Below are 21,029 nucleotides of genomic sequence, written 5' to 3'. Positions count from 1 at the left end.
GTGGAAAAGTCCCAACAATTTCCAAGGATTTGTACATCTTTTTTCCGTCCCTCAACTATTTGAAAGGAAACCAGGCAAACTCTTTCACTGTTCTGAAATTCTCAAGTTTGTGTTGTAGTTGCTGCAGATTTATCAGTTGAATTCAAACATTTGGGATGTAAAAAAATGCATTTCCCCCAGCACTTCCCTAGAATAGCTGAAAGGTCATTGTTTAACATGGTTTCATGAAATGCCCAATATATAATACAGGAACAAATCTAAGTAAATAACAATATTTCAGTAAGGATGTTTCTTTGCTATTGTCACTTCCCATTTCTGGTTCGGTACCCAACAGCCAATCAGAGTGGTCAATTAGCAGAGACAGCCGACGTCATTCTACATATTGAATCAGGTGAAAACTGCTCGAACGTTCAATGGCTCATTCATTTGAAATCTTCACCTGCACAAAGACAGTCACATGTGATCAACTCTTCGAAATTGGAATTGTTCAATAATTTGTGAACAGTACTGTCAAACAAATACATTATCTGGTGAAATTTAAATTGTTTTTATTACGGTGTTCCCTCGTTTATCTCAGGGGTTACATTAATAATAATAAAAAAAAATGAGGTGAAATCCGCAAAGTAGTCAGCTTTATCTTTTTACACGTATGTTTTAAGGCTGTAAAACCCCTTTCCACACACTTTAATACACTTTTCTCACATTTCTATCTTATTTAAACACTCAATGTTCAAACCTCAACCTTCAAAAAAAGATAGGTAAAAAAAACTAAAATTGCACTTTTGTACTTAAAAAAATCAGCGAAACTGTGAGGCTGCAAAAGTTGAACCAAGTTGAGCGAGGGAAAACTGTATTGTAAACGAAAATCAAACAAAACCATTTGGATAATTGTAATTGAATGAAGCGGGTAAATAAACATTGTCATAAAAATATAATAAGTAAAAAATAGTGGATGGCAAAAGAAAAAAAATATACTAATGGGTAAATTTCTGTGATAAAAACTAAATTTCTCAAAAGAATTATAATTATTTGTTAATCATTTCAAATACATGAGAAAAATCACAATCGCAATATTGAAGCAGAAAAATAGCAATTAGATTACTTTACAAAATCGTTGAGCTCAAATCAGCATCCTCTGCAGCAAACTTAATTTCCTTTTGTTTCGTCTTGTCTTCCAGAGGACGATGTCGATTTAGAGGCCCTGGTGAATGACATGAATTCTTCACTGGAGAACTTGTACTCCACCTGCGGTGCCCAACAGACATCGCTACTTCAAAACGGACAGACCTCAACCTCCTCCCACACCCAACTACGGCAGGGTCACCATGCGCTAAGCCATTCCTCACCTGAACCGCCCTCCTCCACGTCCGCTGACCTACCCCAAGCAAGCCTACGACGATCACAACCCATGCACATCCTGGCTGTTCGGTGAGTGGCAACCTATTGAACGTACTGTGGTATGAATCCAAGTGAGACACCATCCAAACGACAAAAAATTTCAAATGTACGAATCACATTGACACACAGAATACACGGTGTTGTACATGAAATTGAAAATAACTATTTCATTTGAATCAGTTGTTGCTGTTCTCGGCAGAGCTGTGGGTGGGTGGAAGAAATGTAGCCAGGGAAGTGGTAGTGCTAGAAGTAGCCTGTGGATTTGGTTTCCCCACAAACATGCTCGGTATTGTCTGAATTGTCGGTTACTTCTGTTCCTCGTAAATCTTATGATAAGGCAATAAGTGTCCTGTGCACTGCCAGTCGTGCAAATTTTCATCAGCGCATGTGTGAGTTGTTTGCACAGGCTTGTAAGGAATATGTCAGTCCACAACTTTAAGCATATAGACCACACTTTGAATACAGCAGAGTAGATGATTGATATACTCTAATCCAGTGGTCCCCAACCTTTTTCCCACCACAGACCGGTTCATACAAGTCCACAACTTTCGCGGACCGGCAATCCAGTGGGTTGGGGACGGGGGAGAGATGTTCTGCAAATTGAAATTGTTTCAACTTTGCTGCATATGGTTTGTTGCACACTGCACAGAGATAAACATAAGTTTCGGGACACTGGTTGACTTCTGAATCTTTTGTTTTACCTTTGTAAGACTGTTCCTGGGTCAAAGAGTCAGTCCTTCAAAAAAAAAAAAGCCACTCAACAAAAGGATAAAAACATACCTTTGAGGTTTTATGTTGAAGTTTCGTTGAATGTAATATTATTTGAAGTTCTGTTTTATGTGACTACAGAGGCACTTTGAGTTCACTAGAATTCTAAATTGTACAATTTAAGGACACTGTATTAGGGGTGTGAATTGCTTAGTACCTGACAATTCGATTCGTATCACGATTAATAGGTCACGATTCGATACGATACCGATTAATCACGAATTTGAAAGTCGATTGTTGCGATTTTTTATTTTTTTTTAAACTCAAATTTATAAAATACTAACCAGTAAACTTGTACATGTACACTGTAAGATTTGTATGAAAATGTATTTATTTATCTGAAACTTCAGTCTTATTTGAGTGAGCCACTGGATTTAACAAACAGTTTGTAATCTGTTTCATATTTGAACAGCTTTGAAATAAAATATTAAGGCTTAATGTTCCATTAATTAATAGAACATTTTTCCATGATTTAGGTGTGAACCCTAACCCGAAGTAAGACATTTTGTTGAATATTTCCATCAAAAATGGATGTTGAAAAATCGATTCGGCCGCCTATTGAATCGATTCGAGAATTGCGCGATGTAATATCGCGATATATTGCCAAATCGAACACCCCTACACTGTATTCTTTTGACTTACCATTGATTGTACTAAACATGGCTAGTAGGGGTGTTAAAAAAAAAAAAAAAATCGATTCGGCGATATATCGCGATACTACATCGCGCGATTCTCGAATCGATTCAATAATCGGCAGAATCGATTTTTTTTTATTTATTTTTTTCATTTTTTTTTAATTTTTTTTTTAGGATTCACACCTTGAGCATGGAAGAATGTTATATGAACGGAACATTAAGCCTTAATATTTTATTTTAATGCTGTTCAAACATGAAACAGATTACAACCTCTATAAGACTGAAATTTCAGATAAATAAATAATACATTTTCATATAAATCTTACACTCTACAAGCTTACTGATTAGTATTTTCTAAATTTGAATGAAAAAAAATCGCAACAATCGACTTATAAATTCGTATCGGGATTAATCGATTTCGAATCGAATCGTGACCTGTGAATCGTGATACGAATCGAATCGTCAGGTACTAGGCAATTCACACCCCTAATGGCTAGAATCTGATAGATTAATAGACAGGTTTGATAGTTTGTGACCCTCCCTGCACACCTTCCCAAGATCTAAATGTTTCCATATTGTTCCTTATCATAGCCTTTCAATGCCCTCTTCCTTCTTGTCAGGCCCTGTTTGTATCAAACAACACCACCAGGTCAAATTCTCATTAATTTTATCATCAAGCGTAAGCCTATTTCTTGGATTAAGCAGTCATAGCTCACAGTCTCCCCGAGGTGTTCATTATAGGCTTTATCATATACATTCACTGCGGAGTGGTCTGTAATAATTATCCCTGTCCGGACTATTTGACACAAGAAGAGAAGAAATGATCAGGTAATGGAGTATTCTGTCTTTAAGGACTCTCGCTTTCTCGCCTTTTCTCACAAGCACTCACACACAAGCGCAGACTGGAGCCCTGAAGTTCTTATTATTCAGAGCTGACCTCTGGATAACCCTGTTCTCCAGCTCAGATGGGACGACATCAAAAGGCCCGCTCCCTTTTGAACTCGCTGGGTTCTACAGAGAAATGATAGAGGCAGGGAGACAGAGTCGAAAAGCGAGAGTCTCCCACAATGGCTTTCTGAGCACACTATTCACCGGCCAAAAAAAAAAAAAAAAAAAAAAAGATTCAATCCTGAAAAGTTTATGATCAGCTGTCAAACCATCATCCCTTTTCTAAGCCACAAGCTTATAGTGCGTGTGCCTAATTTAAAAAAGAAAAAAAATGCTTTAAAGAGATGTCTTATTTAATATTGATGTGTGATAAATATTGCAGAAAATTAGCCAGCAGGCTGCAGGGGTCTGTGATTTCTCCTGGCTTGGATACTGTTCATTATGGCAAGATCAGACAGAAACAGACATGAGCTTGGGCGCGATACAGAAAAGATCTTCTAATCTCCCCTCCTGCACATATTTCTCATGTGTCAGCGGGTCTTGTTATCCCAAAGTTAGACCCGTTTTGCACTATTCAGAAAGCTGTATCATGTCATTACCATAAGTGACAGCTCATATTTTCATTTAATACCAACATAACATTTTGTAGTTCAGTCATATGACACCAAAGAAATTGTTCCATTTCACTGAAATAGGATTTTAAAAATATATAAATACCTTAGTCTGGCTGAATTTTTTTTACGTTAATTAAACACCCAGTATATGCAATTGGAAATTGAAAGTATATTTCAATGTCATAGTTAGATAAGAGCACACTTTCTACACAGCCTTCCGCCTTCACTGCAAGATGTAGCTCAGAATAAAATTATTATTATTATTATTATTATTATTATCATAAAAGCACTCAAAGATAAAACAGGAAATGTTATGAGATTCATCTTGGTGTCTTTTTTTTTTTTTTTTTTTTTTTTTGACATTTGAAGAACAGGAGAACATGCTGCAGGGGTCCTGAGTTTCAGAGGTCTTGCTCAAGGGCAGCCCATCACTCCAGTATCTAGTTGCAATATTTATTTTGTCTGTAGCTTAGGCCTTCTTAAATAGTGAAGGGGCCCCCTGAGGGGCCGCGGTGTGATGCCAGGTGGGGGTGCATGTGACCCCAGATAACTTTTTTGGTTTGTTTTTTACTATAATAGAATAATGTGTAATTGCACATCCACTGCAGTAGGTGGCAGTAGATCTTTTATTGTCAGAATGTATGCAGGGAAAATATACAATGTTAATAAACTTATTCAGCATATTTATGGTTCTTTGTTTTCATTAATGTTAATACAGATGCAATTTTATGCTATTCTAATCTTTTTATAGACAAATGATGCTATTTATAGTCACGATGGAGACTTGTTGGGGGGATGATTGTCGGTGTGAACTATTTTCTTCTGACTGGGGGAGAATAAACAGAAAATAATTGAGAAGCACTGCGTTGACTCGAACCATTGCCCTCCAGTTCCAAGTTCCTTAGGGATGCTTCTGCCATGACAGATTCATTCTAAACATAGAGAAGGAAAAAAAATGTTAATCACATTTTGTCTGCTGAATGCATCATTCACCATTAGTTTGTTTGTAATGAATTCTGTTTTAATAATCATTGCTTATCTTGCTAAATTATGTAAAGCCAAGTCAAAACAAATGGAAAGTACTTCTGTGTTTTTATTATTGTACTGTATATCACCATGATCTAGTTCACTGTTAGTTATGTTATCTGCCAACTAATTTCCCAAGTGAATGTAAACTGAGACATGGTGAGAATTCCAATTAAATGGAGAAATCGAACCATGGAGGGAGCTGGAATTTGTGCATGCAAACATACAAACTGTTTTGGTGTCTTCTTCCCGTCGTCCAGGAGGTTGCGAGAGGAACAGCAACAACTGAGGACGTCCTCTCTCCCTGCCATCCCCAACCCCTTCCCTGAGCTCTGCAGTCCGGCCAACTCACCCGTGCTCAGTCCTGGGTCGCTACCTCCCAGAGAACCCTCCACTGGCATATATGTAAGTGCAACCGACTTACAGCAAAACCGAAACATTTGTGCCACACTGTTGAAACGCGATTTCTTTTCAGGAACCACTTCTTTTTCGCCAACTGGCTTTTATGTAGTTGTGGTCTTTTACACGTCAGTAAAACTGACTTAGATTTTGTTGGATCGTGTGTGTGTGTGTTGTTTTGCAGATTTATAGTATCATAAATTATTTGCACTTAGTGGTTCGTTGCGTGTCACACATGGACATTTTGGAATTTCCCTGGCCAACATCTGCCACATTTTGTGCTAATTTCAGACATTGTGATTACTAGCACATGATTTCTAGGCTATATGTGTGTTGTGTTGTGTGTAACAGTGTCCATGGCAGGATTAAATTAAGATACTGGCCTGCCTGTTCCTGGAGGTTCAAAGCGCGATGTCATCATCATCAAAATCGTAGTTGTTAATGACCTGCACATGGAGCCAGCCAATGCTAGTTCCAGTAACATACCAGTTTACAGTAATGTGTGACCAAACTATTTATCAGATGTATCGTGACTGTGATCCAGGGTCTCTTCTTGTCACTGATCCGTTTGCACTTCCAGTAAAGATATTTCTATTTGTGCAAATGCACGCTTGAGTTGAATATAACCTGCTTACTATTAATGAGTGTTGTTGGGAAATGGTGGGTTAAGATTGCCTCCAAACAGTTCAAGGTTATGAGTAGGGAAGTTGTTTATTTCCATGTGGAGAGGTTGTAGGCTTAAATTAGAAGCCGTGGCAAAGATTCAGGTCTGGGCAGTAGATTTTTTGGTTTAAAGGTCAAAAGGTCCAAAATGAATGTCTCTTAAAGTGACATAAGTGTATGACTCAAAATAAGTAGGCCAGGCAAGACAGGAATTTTGTTGACGTTTTAATTCCCAGACGTCCCATTTAAGAGTGCTGTGTGGACCAGGAAATGAAGCGGGGGACTGGAAGAGGTTCAGGGGGGTTGCAAATGATGAACAGAGGTAAAGGTCTCACTGTGATTTATTTTATTTTTTTCCCCCCCAGTAGACGTTTACATATCAGTTGATCCAGCTGACCCAGAGTCCTTTTTACTTTCAGTGCTTCTCTAACCAGCGAGAATGGGTTACAATAAAGTCCTTCTTCACAGCATCCCTGTTTTAGTGCACGTGTGGCAATCTTTCAAATTTACTGTATACTAACCTTGTTGGAGCTACTGAAACAGCACCAGTTTCCTATACGCATTCACCAAGCATTTTTTTTTTTTTTTATTAATAAAACACTACAATGTCCCCCCATCAAAATTCAAGTGGGTTTACTAGTGAACAGCATGAATGACCAACAAATCTGCCTCTCTTCATGGTAAATTCCGAAAGTGTTATGTTCTGTTATTCCCCATTTCCATGCAGCTTATGAACGTGTTCCTTTAGTTTTGCTCGATACCTAGTTGTGCTGGATCATGCGGTTAGGCCGCTGACTCCCATCACTCAGCTCAACTCTGTATTTATAGAGCACTTTAAAACAACCGGCGCTGTTTTCTTAAGATGGAACAGCAGATGCAATGAAAAGAGCACAGGCCCCAGAATTGAACCCTGTGGAACACCAGACATTATATATGTGAATTCATATTGCACATATTCAGATTCGAGACTTAAGCTGCATTCGAGGATGTTCGGAAGTCGGATATATCAGAGTTGTTTTTTCTCAGTTCCGACCTGAAAGTGTTCGAGGCGAAAGTAAACAACCAAAATGGCGGATAGTGGTAAATTGTTTTTTTATTTTGGTTCTTAAAACTCATTTTGACCTCCATCAAACTTACCTTCTGTTATCTTATTTTATAAGCATTCCATACAGTTCACTGTATAATTTCATGCTGGGAGGTGAATGAATGAATGAAGAAAGCTATCTAGTTTTATTCTCGTGTAAATTGTGTTTCCAAAGGGGAAACCATTGCAGAGTGACATCACGTCAGTGAAGTTGGGGTCCTTATTTTTCTCCGACCGCAAGTAGAACTTCCTGGTTTAAACTCGGAAAAGTCCGACCTCGGACCATCCTCGAATGCAGCATTACTCACCGAACCGCTGGGGTTCGATCAAACCCAACTTAAGAACCACTGATACAGGAAGAACATCACCACCCACCCTCAGTTTTATTTTGCTGGACCAAACATTTGCCATGGTGATGATGAGTTGAGGACGTGCACGTTTTCAGTGTGCACAGTGCAAACGTTCATGCAAACTGGTGTGAGAGTCCTCCTGCACTCATCCGTGCCTATGACTCCGATTGTTTTCTGCTCGCGTGTTTGTAGCTCTGTCTGCTTGTTTGCCTTTGTGAGTTCTGTAAACTATTTAGAGAATTGGCAGTGTGTGTCCGTTGTTGATGGCAATGGAAAATATGTCTCATTGTGGTTATTCTTCAGTGGAAATCCAATTCAGCACCTTTTCTACTCTGACTAAACCTCCCACAGACATATATACAACATGCCTCTGGATGTGTACGAATCCAGTAACACCAGTTCCGTGCAGGCACTTGCGTGACTCCAAGACATGAGTATGTTGAGTGTTCAGAATGATAGCAAGTAGGTAATTATCGGCCGCTCCCACTCTCCAAAGCCCTTGACCTTTAGTTTTAAACAAAAGTGTCTTCTCGTTGTGTCAGCCTTGATTTTTCTTTGTCTTTCCTCTCCTACGAGTCCTTCCCTGCCTCCTCATATACATGTCGTCCAGTCAGCTGGCACGCTGAGAGGTTTTTCTATTTGCTTTACTGAATTCCTCAAACCTCCAGGCGCTCTCTGACACACACATAATGCCCCAGTCCTCCCTCCCTCCTGCTCTTCCGACTCCCTCTCCTCAGCGCTGGAACCATGAGGAAGTAGCACACAACTTTCAGGAATGACTGGGCAAGCTGACAGCTGTGGCTGCAGTGGTCCCAATTACCTCCATTTCCTCAGCTTGGTATTTTTTTTATATATATTTCAAACCATTTCATCCATTCCCTTTCTTGCTTTTCATTGTAACTATAGGTGAAAGGAATCCAACTTGATAATTTGGTTGATCTTTATGAATCATAACTGTTACTCAAATTTGTAATCAAGAAGCATTTGTAGCAGTCTTGTCTGGTTCATTTGGAATTACATAAATAAGAACTGACATTAAAGTGAAAATGTACATGCATCATTTGCAGGATGCTATCGTGCAGTGGTTTTCAACCTGGGTTCGATTGAACTGGTTGAGTCCAACCATTGTCTTTTTTTTTTTTTTTTTTTTTTTTTTGCTCGACAGAGTTAGTGTGAAAAGTTTCTCATCACGAATCATTAGCATAATCAACTTAGCATTAGCACGTGGGACATAGAAAAGTTTAAGAACCATTGTTGTTGGTGCCCAAATAACTCCATACAATGTCTGTGCTTGATGGTGTAGGCTGTTACATTTACTGGGACGCCGTGTCCTTGAAGTCAGCCAAGTCCTTCCAGTGTGGGAATATTCATTTGATCACAGTGTTGCCAGATTTTGTTGGATTTACTGTACTTGGACTGGATGTCCTCGAGATCACTGCTCTCTAGTATTGCACGATCCCCACGTCCTGCCTCGCTGGTCTGTATCTCATTATCTCACTATCGATTGGGGTATCTTTTGGGTAGATACAATTTTTTCCACAGCCAGGATCCATTCTTCCATCGCTTCCTCATCTAAAGCACACTAATATCCAGACAAAATTTAGTTGACATTAAGAATGCTTATTCACTTATGAGGAGATGCAAGGCCTAAATTGGCACATTGAGCTTAACACTGTAGGAAATGAGGTTAGGGTTGATGCTTGTTTCAAAATATTTAGTTGAAAGCAAGGCACGGCAGCTATATTATATAGCACCAGGTCATTTCATGAACTTGACACAGAAAGTCCAACATTTAAAAGCAAAGAACATGTAAAAAAAAAAAAAAAGTACAGAAAAGACAACTTGCGGAAATAAAACAATTTGATTCTCACTTTTGCTATTTATTGTATTTTAATGAGGCGCAAAATGCTAATTTGAACCCACAAACTGCAATGCTAAATTGCTTATTTTGAGCTTTGCACTTCAAGGAGAGCTTATATGAGGACATCAGATCTGGGACAACGGCTGACATCCAGCAGTTACTTTTCATCGTTCGGCGCTGGTCGAAGAATAAAATAATTGAGTAATTAGCATTTGCTTTTTCTATGAGTGAACCATGAACAAATCTGTTAAATTGCTAGTAAATTTGATATTTGTGCGTTTGGGGTATTGAGATATTATCAAGACCATTTTCCCCAGCCCTGCAATAAATCCTTTCAGCCCTTGTGTGGAAAAATGTAGGACTATTGTGTGTGGCCAGGCAACAACTTGTAAACACAAACACTTCACACCTTGTAAATCTTTACAGGCAGGCATGTGTGTTTTGCAAACTGCAGAGCACACAGAACGCAGATTTGGAGTCCGCTCCAAATATATGGCCGCACACCTTTTCATGTTTGCTTATTTGTCACTGAATGTGAATATTCATACATACAGTTATTCGAGAAGATCTACAAACTGAAGTTCATGCATTATACTTGAACGTCAACATTGGCTTCTTGCACTACTTGCTTGTACGTCAGCTTAGCTATGCACTGACACTTGTAATCACATTTAAGTTGTTCTACTGTCTACGTTTACATGCAGTCAATATTCGGGTTAAGGTCAGAATTCCATTTTCTGAAACAATCCAGGTAACACATCTACATGCGTCGCGGACAGAGTTACTCTCGTTTCCATGGCCGAAGGTGCTCGATTTGAATATTCTGTTCGGACCGCGATGCACCAACAATGTTATAAGGTAAATAACATCATTTCCACTTTTCACTTACTGTGTTCAATAAAAGACATTATATTTATTAGGGGTGTGAATTGCCTAGTACCTGACGATTCGATTCGTATCACAGGTCACGATTCGATTCGATACCGATTAATCCCGATACGAATTTATAAGTCGATTGTTGCGATTTTTTTCCATTCAAATTTAGAAAATACTAATCAGTAAGCTTGTAGAGTGTAAGATTTATATGAAAATGTATTATTTATTTATCTGAAATTTCAGTCTTATAGAGGTTGTAATCTGTTTCATGTTTGAACAGCATTAAAATAAAATATTAAGGCTTAATGTTCCGTTCATGTAACATTCTTCCATGCTCAAGGTGTGAATCCTTAAAAAAAAAAAAAATCGATTTTGCCGATTATTGAATCGATTCGAGAATCGCGCGATGTAGTATCGCGATATATCGCCGAATCGATTTTTTTTAACACCCCTAATATTTATGTTACTCACCACGCTAAATGGAATAGTCGGTTTCCTCCTTACTCCAGAAGTGTGCTTCTTTGCTGCGAGTGTCATGTTTGTGTACACTGGCTTGAGTATTTCCAGTGGGTTACACGCCAAAAGCACAGACTTATATACTTGTATTTGCTGTATGTGTATACCGGGAATCCTCCAGTTATGTTGTATGCGACCTACATGGTTTCGACTTTACAGCACCCGTGCCTCGTTCGTAGCATCTTCTTTTTTTTTTTGTTAATTTCCTAAAATAATCATTTTCAAGTTGTGTTGTTGCCTCCAGCAACGGACGTCAATCGAGCAGGTTGGCTCTCCATCAGGCTCATCACATTTACGTGTTTAAGTTTGAATCAGCTCCGCTCTGCCGTCCGTCACCAATAAATATCCGTGCGGAGACACGATTGATGGAAATGTCGACTTTAACAGTGAAATCCGACTGAAGTCGAAATTCGGGTTACATCTCCAACGTAGGATTGGAACTCAGCCGTAACTCGAGGACTCCCTGGATAGGCACAAATTTTAGTGTTTTCGCCGTAGACACACAAAATAACGTGAAAACATAACAGAGAAATTCATGTATTCAACGGAGGGTCCTTTGGCAAGCGGGACGGAGGTGCGCATAGTAAGTCATTACGACATCGACCAAGATTCCTTGCGAATCAAATAAGCGAAGAAGAATGATGATTTTGTGTCATGTTACTGTTTCGGGCATTGGTTTCCAAAGTAAAAACAGAATTTGCAATTGTTTTATTTTGATTAGATATTATTTCTTTCTGTCTTATTTCATGAAGTACTACAGAAATCAGTGAACAATTCCTGTCGAGTTGCTTAAGTAAGAGGATTTGGTCAATTTAAAAAAAAAAAAAAAAAAGGTTCCAAACATTTAGTCAATTATTAAAATAGTTGGCGAGTAATTTGATTACTTGTCGATTAATTTTGACATCACAAAAAATACTTTATGATAGTTTGAATCACAAATCCATTCTTTCAATCTACTACAATACACTTTAATAAGTTTGAATGTTTTCTTTTAGTTTGTGAATGTAAACACATTAGTGCAATGTTACTTGCCTGTGTTTCCCTTACACTGTCGATTGAGAGGCCAAGGAACACACACAACACAGTTTCAATCTCATACACGTTGATGCTATCTGATGCTCTTTGTCGCAGAGGTGAATAGAACATTCAGACAGTACAGTAAAAGCCTTTGTCAGCATACGTCTCTGCTCTCTCTCACTCACACACTCTCTCACATGTGCACGCGCGCACACGCACGCACTCAAGCACACATACGTTGAGTTACTGAGTGAGAGAGATGATTGAGTTTGTTGCTTTCATTACAAATTGTTTGGCTGTCGTTGAACAAATGCTACCTGGACGAGAGCCAGCCAGGTTGTGGTTGGGTCTGGAACATCTCGTGTGTCAAGGCCATATTTATCCCCTGCTGCTAAATGGAAACATGCCTCAACCTGCCAGCTCGACCCGTTCGTGCCACACTGCCACAGAAACGTACATGCACACACGTACCTGCGGGCTTTTGCTGATTTATTAGGTTGGCTGATGTGATCGGGTCTGACAAATGATGCTGTTTAAGTAAATAAGATTTCAACACTGGCACTTAACAAAGCCACTTGGTAGAATGTCAACATTCACAGCGAGAGCATAAAGGTCATTGTTTATGGAAATGAATGTGGGTATTAGTTCAGTGTGCTTAGCTCGACATTCTCATAAAAAAAGGATCAAGCTAATCTTAAGGAATTTATGTTGGCAACGCTTTCAGAATTATCCCAATTATGCAAATAGTTTGACACAACATACCATATTGGCTTAAAATGATCCTGTAGCATGCTAAATTAATTTATATGCTTCTCGGAAAAAAATAGGTCAGCATTGCTTCAGCGGCTAAGCTATCTTACTAACCGCACATGAAGAAGGATGCAAGTGCACTGAGCTAATGAAAAAGTGTTCATTTAAGTGCACAAAAGTCAAGTAAAAAATGAAGTCCAGCTAGAGTGAGTGTGCAATAAAACGATAAACTGACACTCATTCACCAATTGATGCAATTTCACTGATTTTAAGTACAAATGGAATAGCGATATATATATATATATATATAAATATATATATATATATATATATATATATATATATATATATATATATATATATATATATATATATATATATATACATATATACTATAAAAATATGCTGCGGCGCACATATATACGATAGATTAAAGTGATCAAACGTTCTTTTGCCTGGACATATCCATTTTCTTTCATACTGTCCAGGGGTGTGGGGTTGTGGTTTATAAATCCGTGAAAATGTCCAGTTTTCATTGCGGGACAATTGGGAGGTGGCGTGCACCGTGTTTTTGCCGCAACTGATAGGTGGGTTTTGTTTGCGTGTTATTGTTCTATATTAAGAAAGTAAGTAAGTAAATGTTTTACATACCTCCCTTCCTGAGTGTTCAAATATTTTAGCTCACTGGTAATACGCTGCGCTGCCAAACCAGAAGGCAAAGGTTTGATCCCGGATTGCTACATTTAGAAAAAAAAAAAAAAAAAAGTCAATAGCAAAAATTGTTATATATTTGTTTCTCAAGTAAGACTTAAAACGAGTTACAATATATATATTTTCGACCCATATGTTAAAATTATCATGTTTAGCATCTTTGAGTACCATTTAAGTATCTTATTAAGTATTTTGAAATGAAAATATGGTCACCCCACTGTAGATAAACACTCACGTTCACACACATTTTATGCTTCAGTGATGTAGAATTACAACTACTGTTATGTTGCCGATTTAAAAATAAATAAATAATATATGTAATTTTATTAGGTAGTTCTGGTAATCTTTCAGTATAATGATTTTTTTCACACCATCTATTTATTCAGGTGTGGATTGCCTATTTAATGTGAGGGAATTTATGTGTTTAAAAACAAAATCTGTGGTTTTCTTTCAATGATTAACCACACTATTCAGTTAGAGTATGTTGCCGCCATGCAGCTGCTGAGGACAATACACCTGTTGATCCCTACTTCCCAAAAGGCAGGAGTGTTTTTATGTGTGATTAGAAATCACCTATAAAACAGATGGCAGGCAAGATTTCATTCATCCAGCAGTTGATCTGTAACCCTGAAAGTACTCTGATAATATTCCATGCACATTGAAAATACCTGCTTATTATTTATTTTATTATATGCAGCACCTGCATGTGGGAATACAGTTGTCTATGTAAATTTATTTCATTATTATTATTATTATTATTTTTGCTTGTCCGTTTGTTTCACAAAGAGAGAAATATGTTGCAGCTTGAAGGCATTTCATCTGGCCAAAGCTGAGCTGCTGGACTCATGTAGGTCATGGAGACTGCATTTCTCCTGTCCTTCCTTTCTGTTCAAGTAGGCCAGCTCAGATTTCTAATGAGTCTGCTGTGAAATCGTTGGCTTCAGTATGTGAAGAAACATTTTAATTTAGTAATGCTGTACAGAATGTATACAGTGATCTTTTTTTTTTCTTCCCCTTGGAAGATTGTTGACCTCCTTTCAACCACAGGCACAAGAAATTAGCTTGTTAAAGGGACAGTATCATGAAAAATGAACTTTTTGGAGTTTTTAGCCATATTAAAATGCTAATTCCTCACCAAAAACATGACTCAAATGGTGTTTTCCTCCATTCGCCCCTCTTTGAGAAATTCTGCTCTCCAAGCACCAGCCCCTCCCAACCTGAGCAATCGCTTGGGTACTCACTCTATGACATCATTAAGTGCGGACCCACACCCGCACTGCCTCTGCGGGCTAAACACCCTACTCTTCTCCCCACCTCCTCCACTACGATTTCTTGCGGCTTGGAGCCATTTTGTTTCAAATGTTTCTTGAAGAATTGAACATCAATCCAATTTTCATAAAAAGAAGACGCGGTTGTACAACAACGGCCGGCCGGTCTTGCACTTAGTGCTCGAATGCAGCGCTACTGAGCTTTACGGCAGTGCACGCAGCAGCTGGACGAGAGGGGTGCGGCAACCACACGGAGAGAGGTGGGGTTTTACTGAACTGGGTGTTTTACTTCTTTTACTTCTTAGAAAATAGCCAGCAAAATACCTAATATTGATTGATTGATTAATTGATTAAGAATTTTTGTCAATGCGTAGATACACGCACAAAACACCATGCGTCACAGTAGGTGTTGTTGGTGTTCAACCTTACCACGTGTTTTAGAGATTTTGCTAGTTTTTTACTTTTTGATCTTAATTATCTGGGTTTGTTTTTGTTGTTGTATTTTAATAAACATTATCTTGACATTTAAACAGATTTTAATAAATGTAGGCATTGATTTGTGCTTACCTGCATTGTTACACAATTTTCATTCATTATTCGGGAGTTTCCGAGGCTGTTGTTAAACACATATCCGCTAGGTGTGGACATAATTGATTCATTGATCATTTAGAATGTGGTTGTTTAATTGTTGATAATCATGTCTATTACGTACTTCCTCTTACCAAGTAAGGTGCTGTTGATTGAGTTGTATCTGGTTTGTGGTCAAAAGAAGCTGACTGTTCAGGTTCAGTAATGAGATATTGAGTGAAAATGGCCACTCCTCAGTATTATTCCACACGATACAACACCGCATCGAAACAAGAGTACAGAACATTTCAAGAGCGATTCCATTCCATTAAAAGCTCTGTTCGTAATTGATCATGAATTTTCCCTACTGTCAGTAAAGTAACTTGAATGTCAACTCACCAGCCCAACTGTTGATTTTGTAAGTAATAGTAGGGATAAACATTTGGAAGGATGGTAAAGGGTCTCTAAGTCACCAAATGCTCTTCTAAATGCAAAATCCTTCTTTGACTCAGTTCCACCCAGATGGACCACTTTGTGTGGGGTCTTAATTGGATGACAAGGAACCTTTGGTCGCTTCCTCATGACTCAGCGACGTTTCCTTCACGAGTTGCCCCCACTGCTGCCGACCACAAGCGGTCAATGGGGACAGCAAATTGTTAAGGCCCATTCAGGTTTTCGTGTCTCCATCTCATCATCGAGAAATCGACTTCCGTGGGCGGCCCAGACCACACACATCATTACTGTTAGATGGTCTGTATACCAGCCACTTGTTAGAGGGAATATGGAGCTGCAGTGGCGTGTCTGCCAAATCAGCTTATCAAAGGCTGTGACTCTTTTTGTTTTCTTTAAAAGACAAAGACTAAGCAGCTACTATTGCTACATTTTGGCATCGGTTGGCGCATAGGGGATGTCTGGGCTCCTGCCAAGACTAATGACCTGAATAGAGTTGGGACTTTCAGTAGGCACATGTGAAGAAGTAAAACTTGTCGACAATTTATGAAGTAGCTCCAAAGAAAGCCAAGATTCATAACGTTTAATTCCTGGGACTTTAGTGGAGGGAAAAACTTACTTAAAGTATTGTAGGGAAGCAGAAATAAAAACACCATGAGTAAGGCATAAAATTCTCTGTCAGATCTGCTTAGCGAATCAAGGATTACTTGTATTTATCGCTACAAAGGATCCAATCCATCAAAGATGACAATTACATATTTTTTCCCATTTATTTGAAAGCTAAAAACCATCTTGTAATGCACTTTGCCGCCATTCAATGGAGGTAACGTCATCAATCTATCTTCTCATTCAGATTAGGCTTTGATTTATTTATTTATTTATTTATTTATTTATTTATTTTTAGAACACATTAAAAAATATCAAAACATTTTCTCCCCATTAGTTGTTTTTCTTTCGTGCAGTATTACACATCGATCACTTATTATTTTATTATTATTATTATGTGCTAATCTAAGAAGAGTTGACTTTTTTCACGTCAAATTGTGTAAGAAGGCAATAGACAACAATGTTCCAAGGACACAATTCATGAATATGATGTTGGTTATCGCTTGATAACAAACATTTCACTCGCTGGTGCTTGTCCTTTTTCCAAGACTTCATATTGCTCACGTGTAATGGATCCTAATGTCCGCATTGTCTCTGTCTAATGGCTAATGGCCTTTTTAGAGGTCCTAATCTTCAGCAGAAACCCCTATCTGATGTAATGGCTTGTAATGTGTACGCAATACCACCGCAGCTATTAATAGAACAGCCGGCAGTTGTCGAAGCGCGGGGATGGATGCGTGTGAGCTGCTGGGCGTGCACACACACGCTTGTGTACATACCTCAAGTTTGCACAAAGCTCGTTCTCATACAGTTCAGTTTACTTTTCCTTTGTGTCTTTGCGCCTGTCTAGTTTCACTCTTGCCGTCTTTGTGTGTTTCTCTAAGAGGATTATGGGTGCGTGAATGTGCACGCAGACGTCCATATATGCGCATAATGTGCACAGCATGCGTATATAAACGTGCACATTTTGGGGTGCTCATGAAAGAGAGCGTGTGTGGTGCTAGTTGAAGCGCTCTCTGTCTCTCTCTCTGAGGGATTACGTCAGAGCAGTTATCAGACCTGAGTCATCAAAAAGGTTGAGAGGCCCTGCCCTGCTGTGCTCCTTCATCCAAATGAGGACACAGTTAAAAGACTTAGTGTCTCTCATTGTAGTCTGTTTCATCAGTCCTTTTCCTTCCTCGTGTCTTACCTTGTTTCCTTCACCCAAGAACAACTTGACAAAGTTGAGTGGATCAAATGAAATTGTCATTTGATTTCACATAAGCCAGCCTAGGAAATGTGCCACTTTGAAGATGTCAACAGCTTACTTAAAGTTGCATGCAGTTGGGAAGGTGAAACAGAAAGTCACGATTGGTAACAGATAAATAATGAAAATGTAATTTTATTCTAAAAATACTTCAGAATATGTGTATATTCACACTTATTTGTATATATCTGGCATCTCAAACGATGACGTACTTCCTCTTTTGGTGCACGGGACATTGCTCGTTCAAAGTGTGACATGTGAATCCTCACGCAATAAGACGTGTATTGTGCATGAATTCCACTGCCCACAGCCAAGAACGTTGAAACGGCGTTACCGTTCAAAGTCAACTTCATTACCTTTCTGGGCTTCAACCATTTTGAGTGGCTCATGCCACAGAAATCGTCTATAACACTAGTTGGAGCCTGGACTTCCAGAGAGAATTGAAGCAACATTGAAAGTGGCCTCGATCTTGAAACGGGAATCCCGGGATGATCCCGCATCTCCATTTTCATTTCTATTCTATCATAACTTGCTGGATTTTTCAGCAATTTATAAGCAATTTTTCAAGTGGTTTGTGTTGTTGCAAATATCAAATGTTGCTAATATATAAAAAAAAGAAAGTCTCTTTTCCAAAGCCGGGGAACAAATTAGGCAGCCAAAGTGTTCATATTTCACGTTCCAAATAAATCACATTGTATCAACACAGAAAAAGCTCCATTTTATTCTATTATGTGGAAAGTGAAACATTTTCATTTGCGTTGTCACCGCAGCATGCAAATATATTTTTCTCAACTTTTTGGTAACTTCTTACAAAATGCTCATGACGTGCCATAAACAAACCGTGCCACAATAGTCACTAATCTATGTGAAAGACGCTAATATGTGCTGCTTTGTCAACTCCTTTGCACATAATGCAGTGTGATGGCATTGCCAAACTGGAAGATTATGCTTCATCTGCAAATGTAGGCTCCGATCCAACTCAAATTATTCCACTCATGATTTGTTGGCATGTGAAGGTGCAGCCTCTGATCTTTGCACTGTTGCCAGTTCAGCTCAACTGACTTAACTGTCTTTAATATGTGATAAGACAATATGTTCCCAATGGTTTTAGTCCCTGCAAAGGAATGAGTGTAGATCAGTGATTCTTAACCCTGGTGGGACTGAACCCCCACCAGTTCCCAATGTGCATTCACCGAACATTTGTTTACTGAAATATATATATATATATATTCTTTAAAATTCAAAACATAGATGTAGGGTTTACTGGTGAACAAAATGCAGAGGGAGCGTAGCCTTTTTATTGAATCTGTCTCTCCTCACCTTGTCTTGTTCTGTATTCCCCATCTTCATGCAGCTTAAGGAAGTGTTAATTTAGTTAGATAGCTAGTTGTGTACTGCACTAGAATCCCTCAACTTGGCATTGAAAATCATGCAGTTAAGACACTGACTCCCATCACTCAGCTCAACATTTACAGAGAACTTGACAACAACCACCAGTTATTTATTTTTATTTATTTTTTGTAAGATTGAACCCGGGGCAGAAGATACTTTACAATGAAAACAGCAAACGTACCATCACAACAGTCACAAGTCGACTATTGAGTACACCAAACCAAATTCTCTGCAGCAAAGATAAGCCAAGCAATGTAGCGTGATCACCTGCAACCAATGATGGCCAAGCAGGGCGTATCATCACGAATCATTTGGGTGGTGTGCCTTGACCTCTGCCAAACCTCTGAAACTGACTCATTGAACCCCTGGGGTTCAATCAAACCCAGGTCAAGAATCACCACCACGCGTAGTGTCCATTGAACAAAACTCAGAGGAGGCTAATATCCAGCCATGTTTGTATACTGTAAAAAAAAAAAAAAAAAAAAAGAGTAATATTTATTTGAAAAGGCCGATTAAAGTTTTTTCACTCAGAAATTCTAAGTGAAGGAAAGTTTTGAATACATTTTCCCATTTTATTATTATTATTATTTTAAGTTACTCAAGCGTAGAGGAACAAACTCATGACCTTCAGCTTGGGAGACAGCCACTCTACCACCTGAGCTGTGCCACTTTTGCTGTTTGCCACTATACTGCATTGCTGCTGTGTCCAAAGCGAGACCAAAAACTGCTCTTTTGAAGGTACACCATCAACACACAGCAGGATCGGAACGGCTCAGTTGGTAGAGTGTCTCTCAACCTAAAGGTTGTGGGTTTGTTCCGCAACCCTTGAGTAGCTTTTTTTTTTCTTCTTTTTTTTTAAATTGTATGTAGAAGGTACTCAAAACTCTCCTTGTAAAATTTGCTTAGAATTTTTAAGTTGTTTTTTCCAAGTAAATATTACTTCTGGTGGACCCAAGTGGAAGGAAGACGTGGCAGGCGTGGTTTTAATCAAAGTATAAACGAAAGCAGGGAATGAACTTACTGGTTGCACATGAGGAAGGGAAGGCAAGCACAAGTGGACAAGACAAAGCTTGACAAGACTAGGGGAGACACAAGGAAAGCAGAACATAACCGAAACGTGAAGGAACATTGTGACAAACTCAAAATTAGAACCCCGACAAAAGCAAAAACCAAACCAAAACCCAACCCAAACCACGACAGTGTTGCTATAACTTAATCTGCATTAGAAATTCCAAAACATCTTCAAACTCTTCAAGGCAACAATGCTAAAGATTGTTTATACAGTCGGTCGTGCAAGTTTTGCTCTCTATCATTGACGTAATCCATCTTGGTCTTGTGTGCATTATTTTGACCTGAGAGCTGACATTGAGTTACAAAACAAGACATCCTGTACATGACACATCAGATCGCATTCAGTTTGTTGACAGTCTGAAAGTTCCTCTTTGAAAGAGCCTTTCTACAGTATATTAAAAGCAGTTAAGTCAAGAGAAATTGGTGGCGGTGTGTATTGCAGAATTGTTACAACCCATTCAGTTTTGATATGTACAGGGTAATGGATTTGAGCGAAACCAGTATGTCATCATACATGGTGCTTTCCGCCTATTTGGGACTTACCCTCCCTGGCTCAGTAAGGATGATGCAGATGAGGGTGGTTCGTGAGCGAGGAGTGGTGTGTTTTCTGCTTTCCACACAGTTGTGCATCCTAGATATGTAGTTAACCATAGGAAGCACGTATGCTATACATTCTGCCAGATGACCACCTTTTACCTTCCACTCTTCGTCTCGTGTCTTTTTGTCCTGGCAAACGTTCACTTTCTCCCCTCCCCCAATTCACGAGTCCCCCTTTCCTTCCTTCCCTTGCTGAAGTTTCCGCTTCATACAGTAAATGATCTCTTAGTTAGCGCCACTTCCTCTTCCCTTTTGCGAAACAGTGCTTACTTGAGG

General features: G+C 38.9%; 1 protein-coding gene across 5 annotated transcripts in view; it reads left to right on the top strand.

Annotated features, from left to right (window-relative positions):
* The window catches only part of LOC144022464 (growth factor receptor-bound protein 10-like), a 73,803-nt gene that overhangs the window by 36,014 nt on the left and 16,760 nt on the right, over positions 1-21,029 (top strand). For all 5 annotated transcript variants that reach the window (XM_077527288.1, XM_077527287.1, XM_077527284.1 and 2 more), the window contains 2 exons: positions 1,179-1,428; positions 5,590-5,734. In XM_077527288.1, coding sequence (XP_077383414.1) covers positions 1,179-1,428; positions 5,590-5,734 — 395 coding nt within the window. The remainder of the gene's footprint in view (positions 1-1,178; positions 1,429-5,589; positions 5,735-21,029) is intronic.

The sequence above is a fragment of the Festucalex cinctus genome, chromosome 7 (assembly GCF_051991245.1).
Source record: "Festucalex cinctus isolate MCC-2025b chromosome 7, RoL_Fcin_1.0, whole genome shotgun sequence".
In the NCBI taxonomy this organism is placed as follows: Eukaryota; Metazoa; Chordata; class Actinopteri; order Syngnathiformes; family Syngnathidae; genus Festucalex; species Festucalex cinctus.
This window is presented reverse-complemented; position numbering and strand designations above follow the sequence as displayed.